At 39.5% G+C, this 10,043-nt stretch overlaps 1 protein-coding gene and 1 pseudogene across 1 annotated transcript; both read right to left on the reverse strand.

The window, feature by feature from the left end:
- Nucleotides 395-3,554, reverse strand: LOC109948492 (receptor-like serine/threonine-protein kinase SD1-8). Its single transcript, XM_020561603.1, has 7 exons — nt 2,255-3,554; nt 2,044-2,184; nt 1,758-1,948; nt 1,353-1,563; nt 1,038-1,275; nt 790-943; nt 395-709 (listed from the first exon to the last, which is right to left on the reverse strand). Exons 1-7 carry the CDS (start codon nt 3,552-3,554, stop codon nt 395-397), a joined length of 2,550 nt encoding a protein of 849 aa, XP_020417192.1.
- On the reverse strand, nt 4,339-9,278 carry LOC18781366 (annotated as a pseudogene).

Genomic DNA, 10,043 nt, shown 5'->3' on the forward strand with positions numbered 1-10,043 from the left:
CCTGCTGGGTGATTCTTCATCTTCACGAGTGCAAAGGCTGCGGTTGAAACTTTCTGTAGAGTCGGTGTTTTGTTTCTGGCTTTTTGCTTCATCATTTGGGTTTTTCCCGTTCAGCATGTTGAGCTTGCCCTTCGTTTACTTGCGTTCTGGCTTGGTGTACTTGGTTTAGGCCCTTTTGGTTTAATGTACTCGTTCAAAATAATTGTGCAGTCATACCTTTCAGAGAAAAACTTAAAGTGTATGCGAACGTATAGACCTTTTTTCTCTTTCTTTGTCTCTCATCACCTCATGACTTCTGATTCCTTTGACACAAAATTAACCACTGATTAAGTATACACAAGAAAATCGTGTTTGTGTAAGATGTATAAACATGCTTGATAAGGTCATACCTTAACTACCTACCGTCTAACACTGCGATTGTTACTTGGTCTATAGTGCAAGATCCTTCCAACTTGCTTGAAGATGAGTCTGTTTGACCTGCAGGGTTCCTTCCCAGGCAAAAACCAGGGGTTTTAGGCTGGGGCATTGTTGCATCTGGACTGCTCAACATGAAAACCACAGAGGACATTGTAGGCCTATCTACCACGTGCTCTTGGACGCATAAAAGGCCAACTTGAATGCATCTCAACACCTCAGAGGGGCAATATGAATTCCCAAGTGATGAATCTACTATCTCCAACCCCTTTCCTTCTTTCCATTGCTTCCAAGCCTGCAACAAAATCCAAGTCATTTCTTTGTTACTTGTGAATCTAATGAAATGTAATTACAATCTATGCGCTTTTTACTTACACAGTCTAGGAGGTTTGGTTTATTGTCTGAATAATTAAAAAATCCCTTGTTCATTTTGCCACTAATAATCTCCAACACTAGAACACCAAAACTAAAGACATCTGACTTGGTTGAGAAGAACCCGTCCATTGCATATTCAGGAGACATATAGCCACTGCAGATCACCCAATAAAAAGAAGTGAGATTAGTATATTAGTCAGCTAATTGGGTTGACCTTATCAGCAAAATAGAAAGCTTATGATACTCACTATGTTCCTACTACTCTTCTTGTATGAGATTCGTTCTGATCTTTACCAAATATTCTAGCCATTCCAAAGTCTGATATCTTTGGGGTGAATTCTCCATCAAGTAAAATATTGCTTGCCTTGAGATCCCTATGGATGATTCTAAATCTTGAATCCTGGTGAAGGTAAACAAGTCCTCGAGCAATACCACAAATAATGTTGTAACGCTTTTGCCAATCCAACGTAGACCTTTTTTCTCCACCTACAATGATTTTTTTCTTACTTTATAACAACTTTAATTAACTATTAAGTAAAGATAATTAAATTTGAGGCACTTACTGAATAAAAAGGTATCCAGGCTTTTGTTTTCCATGTATTCATAAATCAGCATCTGTTCATCCTTATCAATGCAGCAAGCAAGCAGTCTAACAAGATTTATGTGCTGAAGCCTTGCAATTAACTTCAATTCGTTTTTGAATTCTTCAGTTCCTTGTCCAGAGTTTTTTGAAAGTCTCTTGACAGCAATTTCTTGACCTTCTGTCAATGTCCCCTGGCATTAGCCACACATAAATTTGTCAGGTCGCCTTAAAAAAAAATTATATATATATCAAACAAACTTGGGGGAGGGCGAGGATTCGAACTTGGGACTTTAGTGTAAGGGTAAATATTCTTAGCCACTTCGGGTGCATATGCAGTTTCTCTTATATATGATCTAGTGATTGATTTCTAACCAAATGTACTTACCTTGTAAACATAACCGAAACCACCTTCTCCGAGTAGATTTTCATCAGAAAAGTTATTAGTAGCCACTGCTACAGTGCTGAAATCAATCAATGCCAACTCTGGCTCATCATTGATCCTTTCCCCTGAGTAGAAGTCCTTACTTGTGAAAACAACCTCATTTAGCAGAAGAACTTGGCTTCTTCCATAAGGACCTGTTCAGAAATAAGCAAAAAACTAGAAAACAAAACACTTGGCTTCTTCCATAAGGACCTGTTGAACATATAGAATTAAGTTACTAGGCACGTACCTTTTGGTTGTGTCCTTGCATTGCGGCTAATACGCAAATTCCTCTTCCATACAATGTAGAAACCAAGTCCTGCTAGAAGAATGACAAGACCAACTATAGCGACTACAATTATGACTGCTAGTGTTTCCTTCCCATCACCGCCTGAAATGAACATAACTGTAGTTAGTGATAGTTGATGTTATTATAAAGTAATCTGAATAATGGAAGGTACCTATTTCAGACGGTGCCAATCGAACATAGAGATCTTGGCCACCATCTGCATATACCCTCATGTCCATTAGCTCCCCGAACCACATGACGCAACCTCTCCCTCCATTTGTAATCTCCATGTTACAATAAGCACTGCAAGAACAGTTCTCCAAACACTTCTCTTTACATGCCTCAAGGCTCATGTCCCCATCCACAAATGCACCCCCACTCTCAGGCAATTTCACACTCCTCAACCTCAAGAACTTGTCTTTCGTGCATCTCAATTCTCGTTTTCTCACACACCCATCAAACCCATTTCCCAAATTCCAAGCCTCCAAATTCTTAGGCTGAAACCCCCTCACACATTTACACACAAGTGAAGCATTTGTGTCACAAATACCAAATGGACCACACTCTCCATAGCTGTCACATTGGTCCTTTGGGGGATACTGAAATATATTCCACATCTTTGTGCTCTCAACCCATGTAATCTGTTGAACGTCCCCATTTGGACTCACTGTCAAGCCTGAATATTCAAGTTCCAATTTGTTCTGTAACGAAAACGAGTAGTAGACCTCATCTTGTTTCGTAACGAAGTTGAAATCAACACCATGCTTTGAAGCACACATTTCCGGCACACCACTAAATATCATCCCATTCCAGGGGCCGGTTCGAAAGTTTTTAACATGTTTGTCCCAAAGGAAAATCTCCGGGAAGCCATGGTAATCTAGTTTGATAGAAAAGTCCCCTGTTGATGGGTCCTCTGAGCTTTTCCACGAGGTCAAGTACCTGTTTAAACCTGTGCTCAAGTTCCATCCAAGCTTCATATCCGGAAGCAGAATGTGTGTGGGATAATCAAAGCTCTGCCAGAAAAATGTTTGGCTGTTTTCGGTTCCTTCTTTGATCACAAGATTGCCTGTATCCAAAAGAAGGACATTTGGTCTCAAAACTTGGGTGTGATTGGAGGACCAAGTGACATTTCTAGATGGATCAAGAAGGACAATGTTTCCATGATCACCAGTCATCAAAAGAGCTCCTGATGAATTTGAAAGTGGGGTGTCTCTGTTGGCCACCCAAACAACTGTTCTGTTTTGGACATTTTTGTACCAGATCCCCAAGTACCAGCCTGAAGTATTGCCTGGCTTGAAGAAACCCAACTCAAAGACTTCACAGGGGGAGACAATGGTCATGTTTCCTTCGACCAATATATCTGGAGTGAAAGATAAGTCGTCTTCTAAGCTGGCAATTGGGGAGAGAGTAAGTAAACTGTTGAGGCACAAAATGGTGAAAAACAGAGACTCTTGCTTTGTTAAAGCTCTCATTTTTTCTTTTTTTCAATATCTCTTAGGGCGAAGAGGAAAACAGAGCTACTTTCACTCTGGTTTTTTATGTATTTTCTTGGTCTCTTGTTCAACTATGGCAGCAATATGGGCCAAAAATGGTTTTTTTTATAAATATTTTACTTGGGGTCTTTTACAAATTCCCAATCTTTCGGATTCTCAATCAAAGATCAAATTTGGGGTTTCCCAAATTGTGGTTTGATCCCTCTTGATTTGATTAACTTTCCGAAACTTGTATGTCTGCATGATTTGTCCCAATATTTACTTTCCTTAGCTTCATCTTTCTCGATTTACTTGAATTGAAATTGATCACTGACATTTGATTGCTTTCCAAATCCACTTGGATTTCAAAACATTTCGACTAAAATGTTTTTATTTCGCAGGGTTAAATTAAAGTAATTGAACAACTTTAAGAAAATTGGCATACTTATCTAATTTTTATTACTTTAAGAAAATTGGCATACTTATCTAATTTTTCGTAGACATTAATTTATTTTTCATAACAGATAATATTATATTATAGGGCTCGACAGGCTTCATTTGGAAAAAAGAGTCTAGCCCGCTTTCCAATCTTTAATTCTAAAAACCCTATTTTTCCCTTTTCAGTGTCAATTTAAGATTTGGTTGGTAGTGATGGATTATTTGATTCTTTCTTTAATTCCGTTATTACCATCAAGGGCATTGTTTTGCAACCAAGGATTGACTGCTTTGAGTTTAAGTGAATCTGTGGCGATCTATAATAAAATATAAAATAATAATAATGATATATCACACCAAGAATAAGACAAAGTATCCAATCAAGAAAGGTCCAGTCTAGTATCTACGTTTGGGAAAATCTTCCTTTACTGTCCCAACTCCAAGAGAGAAAACGGGTTCTTGAATCACTGTTACGGTAGCTTCATTTCCAGTCCAGAGTAGATATTATCATAGGGTTGTTGAGGATCAGAGACTGGTTTTTGGACAGTAAATATAGGCCAGTTAGGTTGTGGACGATCTGTCTCGGTACTTAGCATGGAAACTACATCTGGCATGGTTGACCTATCTGCTGCATTGTCATGTACATAAAGAAGACCAATATGCACACATCTCATCACTTCTGACGGTGAACATGAATCTGCAATACTTCATCAACCAACTCCAATCCCCTGCCTTCATTCCATGAGCGCCATGCCGACAAAATTTTATGTATGTTTCGCAAGAATTGTTAGACTCTGCTGCATTTAGTTTCATATATATAAATTACTTAAGCTGTATGAAAGATACCATTTCGCAATAAGATTTAGAGTGTGAGCTTACATAAGCTAGGAAGCCTAGTTGTTGGTCACTGCAATAGAAGCTGGTATTCTTTTTGCCACTAATAATCTCCAATGACAAGACCCCGAAGCTATAGACATCATATTTTTCAAAATACATCCTGCCCATGGCATACTCCGGAGACATATAGCCACTGCACAATCAATTGAGTAGTATTAAACTAACAAAATTACTTCTTTGTTTATAGTTTTGAGAAAAAATTATACCAGAAAAGTTAAATCTAGATGTCATGCAATGCAACTAATTTTCAGTTAAACGTAAACACAAAAGGAAAGAGGAATCAGTTAAAATTGCAGGGTTGTACATTGAAGTGCTGGTACAACTCGATTTACCAACATGTCAATTCCAATGTTCGAAACTGGGCAGAAGACGGGCTGCACACATGGGTCTAACGCCTAGAGGAGTAATCGGGGGCCCATCTCTTCTTTTGTTTTTTTCATCAACATATAAATGCAATTTTCCTTCTCAAACCCTATCTCTAACACGAGCCGTCTTCCAGCCCCTCTCTCTCGCTCAGACACCCGCAACCTCTCTTCTTCTTCTTCAATCCTCATCTCTCTCGCTCATAGCACCATCGTCATCTCGTCCTAGACCTTGGAGATTCCAAAATGGCATTTTTTTTTTCTAGGCGCTAGCGCCCGCCTAGACCGCCTAGCACCTGCCTAGCGACCGCCTAGCCCCCCTAGCGACTACCTAGCCCTCCTAGCCCCCACCTAGGCCATTTATTCAGTAATATTAACAATATGAGTGACAATGTGTTCAAGAATATAACTTTAAAGAAGATTTCTGAGAATTGGAAAAGAAAGAGACGATGCTTACATTGTTCTCACAACCTTGTGAGTATTTGCTAGACTCTGCGTCCTTGAACTATACGTGCCAATTCAAAATCTGAAATTTTTGGGTTCATATTCTCATCCAAGAGAATGTTACTGACCTTCAAATCTCTATGTATTACCTTCAAACAGGAATCATGGTGGAGATAACGAGCCCTTCTAGCAACACCCTGAATAATCTTGAAGCGTCGACCCCAATCAAGCACTGTCCTCCTGTCATTGGAATTCAAAGTATAACAGTAATGTCATTAATACATCCCAATCCCATACAGTTCAAAATGAAAAATTTGACCACCACTAGGTAACAAAGAGCAATGAAACTAACTGAATAGAAGAGTATCCAAGCTTCCGTTTGGCATAAACTCGTAAATTCCTAACTTCTCATCATCCTGGACAGAGCAGCCCATGATCCTAACAAGATTTTTATGTTGCAGTTTGGAGATCAACATCTCATTCTTGAACTCTTCTATGCCTTGCCCTGAGCTACTAGATAGTCTTTTTACTGCTATTTCTTTCCCTTCTTGCAGCTTACCCTACATTGCATAATTGCATTCATGTTTGTATCTTCTAGTAGTAGTTGTAGGCATGTAGCTGTAGTAATACTAATATTTTCCAATAGAAAAAGATAAAATAATTTAACAATCACCTTGTAAACAGGGCCAAATCCTCCTTCCCCTAGTTTGTTTGTGATACTGAAATTGTTCGTAGCAAGTAATATGTTATCAAAATTATAGATGAGTAACTCTGACCGAATGCTGTCTGATATATTCTTGAAGAGTGTCACTTGAATTCCCAAGGATGTCATTCAATTCAATGAACTTTCTTGTTACTTTGATGTTTCCTGATTTTGTGAATGTAACAAACAAATAAGGAGTACTCAGTCAGAGGAAAACACTGAAAAGTAGGAGCAATTAATTACCCTACTTTCTTGTTACGTGGATGGTTCTGCTTGTGCAAGTTACTATTGCATGCAAAGCTGTAACACCGTTGATCCCCTGAAAAGAAAGGAGATATTGATGTCAGACACTCATTTAAAATCGAACGAGCTGCGCGTAGAGAGCCATGGCGAGTAGCTAGGAACAAGGGAGACTCGTTAGCGTGATTAACAAGACAACACAGTTGAGGATCAGCTTTCATTAACAGAATCACCGCACTAAAGTGATCATATCAAGCAGCAATATGCAATGCTGTATCCATTTCCGAATTTTGCATTCGAAGTAGTGGCATTTCGTCATGAGTTTCAGCATAAGTAGTGGGTTCGCTCTCCTCATCATCAATGCGTAGTTTTTTCGCATGGTTGATGAGGAACTCAACTCCTTCATCACAACCAACTCTAGCATCAATGTGGAGGGGAGTTTCACCCTTGTGTTGGTCGCCCAAAACAATGGCGATTGAGGTGGGATTTGTTTGAAGAAATCTATGTGCTTGAACTCAGCGGCATTGTGAAGTATATTAGGCGTTTTCTGATGGAGAAGATCATCTGGTACGTCAGCATCTTTATTTTTTCTCCAGAAACCAACGTCACCTGATCTTGCTGCCTTATACAAGGAAGGATCCATGTCTATCAAGTAATGTTTATTGATATTTTAGTGGCCGCTATATGTAAGCATCTGTAAGTGTGAGAATAAAAGGATCAAGATGACTTGTGATGAACTGCACAAACAAAAAGCATATATACAAAGATTATTCCGGTGCGAGAACGTCTTTTCAGATTCTTTGCTCTGTCTTAAAAATATGGATTCTTGTCTTCTCTAAAATGTATCATCTAGTAGTCTCATTGCACTGGACTGGACTGGACTTCAATTAAAATGGACAAGAGTCCTAGCAGTTGTTTGGTGAGCCACATATTGTGTCTTACAAGTCTCACCTACAAAGACTGACTTGGACTCAACTCCAATCCAATCTAACAGTTCCCTGGTAGCTAGTTAAGTAAAGTATCAGTCAAATAGTTCCCTGTTAGCTAGTCAAGCAAAGTATCCACCACATAATAAATAAAATCAATGACAGAAAATTGATTCTCTTGGTAAAGAGAAATTTGTTGTTGTTGATAGCAAGGAAAGCACATACATACCATTCCCATGTTGATCAACGGAACAGCTCCTATACCATTCTTTCGCACTCATTAGCATTGAACTAAGAGTATCAACCGGACATCTCAGAAGGTTTTCCATCTTTAGCAATGAAACGGTTCCTGCTATTTTAACAACAAAACAATAAAAGTAACATATGCACCAAAACTTCTAGTTGTAAAGGAATTTTGATCAGGCGTCACAGGAAAGCCTACACGTTCAAAGCTTAGTTGCTTGAAATGGAACAAGTTTACAAAAAAACATATGGCTAGTACTGATTATGAGGGAATAGTAACAGTCTGGGATGTAGATACTCAGAAAGTATGTGATGTTACTTACACATTCTGTTTTTTTGTGTGTGATTTGAATTTGTAGATATTCCCTTTGACAACGGCCACACACATTGGGTCATTCACTCACTCCCGCATTGGGCGTCCCTCCCCGTCGAGATGTTGTTAACTATGCTACTAAGTTTTTTGTATGCTTGACTTAAGGCTGGCTGGTTTAGGCTACCAGAATATGTGATATACGCTTGTATCTGGTTTATGCAGTATATGCAAGTTTGCATATACAGGATGCTAAATTGAGGCGTTATGGGTGTAGTATCAGTAACTCAGTTATCGTATTTCAGCTGGGAGAAAATAAATTTGTTAATTTGCATGAAAAAATTAATGGATTCAGAGAAATATTGATATGTCCTTCCTTGTGTACTTTTGACGTTACATACAGGTTGTCGAATTGTTTAGTATGTTTTAGCAATGCCAATAATTGTGGTGTATGCTTGAGTTAAGGTTTGGCTAACAATACTTAAATATTAGATGCCGCATACTTTGGCTGCGCTCACAGTTTACCACTTACCTCATCTGTAATTTAAGCGGACTATTTAAATTGATGCGTGTCCTTTCAGCTTTTTTGGTGCTCAAGGAAGATCCATTGAAGACTAACTATACTGTCCTCTATTCTCTGTATAACAAGCAGGTAAAAGCTTGGTGCACACGGCATGAAAGGAAACTAGCTAGTGTTCTTGACATAGACATGAAAGTGAACATTTGTTGCTTTTAAGTATAATCCTTTATATATAGCAACTGCATTGCGGTATATATTACATGAATCGTATCTGTATGTACACTTTGAAAGTAAGATATTGGTCCCCTGTTGATTATCTGGCATGAGACTAAATCCATTTAGAGTAAAATGCACCTAATTCTGGTGCCCCTTCTCCAGTATGGATTTGACCCATTCCAAAGAAAAACTTGTGGTGGCAACTCTGCAGTAACTCCAATTACAAATGTTCCGGATGATGGATCATTTGCAGATTTCCACAAATCCAAGAAGCGTCTCTCTCCAGTTTTGGTGTTCAATCCCATCATCATTTCAGGTAAGAAGGTATCACAGGGATAATCAAAGCTTTCCCAAAAGATTCCTCCAGATATATGATCTCTCAAAATGAAGTTTCTGGAGTCTAAAAGCACTAGGCAGGCTGCACGCATGGGTCTAACGCCTAGAGGAGTAATCGGGGGCCCATCTCTTCTTTTGTTTTTTTTCCTCAACATATAAATGCAATTTTCCTTCTCAAACCCTAACTCTAACAAGAGCCGTCGTCCAGCCCCTCTCTCTCGCTCAGACTTCCTCATCTCTCTGTCTCTCGCTCATAGCACCATCGTGATCTCGTCCTAGACCTTGGAGATTCCAAAATGGCGTTTTTGTTTTCTAGGCGCAGCGCCCGCCTAGCCCGCCCGCCTAGACCGCCTAGCGACCGCCTACACCGCCTAGGGAGCCTAGCCCCAGCCTAGCGCGCCTAACCCCCGCCTAGCCCCCACATAGCGCCCGCCTAGCCCCCGCCTAGAACATAGAGATCTTGGCCCCAGCCTAATCCTTCATCTATAGCAACTGCATTGCGGACCGGTATATATTACATGAATCGTATTTGTATGTACGCTTTGAAAGTAAGATATTGGGTCCCCTGTTGATTATCTTGCATGAGACTAAATCCATTTAGAGTAAAATGCACCTAATTCTGGTACCCCTATGAACTTCAATCCATTTCATTGGCCATAAGCCTCAAATTTCCATCAATGCCCGTTCTTAGACTCAAAAAGGGGTCTGTAACGGCAAGTGGCCTCTCTCTGTTGGCCACCCATACGATTCGACCGTTGGACGTATGGAGTTATTCTTATACCATATTCCAATGTATTGTTTGCCTGAATTACCAGGACTAAAAACCAATTCAAAATTTTGGTTGGTAGAAAGGTTAA

The sequence above is a fragment of the Prunus persica genome, chromosome G4, assembly GCF_000346465.2.
Source record: "Prunus persica cultivar Lovell chromosome G4, Prunus_persica_NCBIv2, whole genome shotgun sequence".
In the NCBI taxonomy this organism is placed as follows: Eukaryota; Viridiplantae; Streptophyta; class Magnoliopsida; order Rosales; family Rosaceae; genus Prunus; species Prunus persica.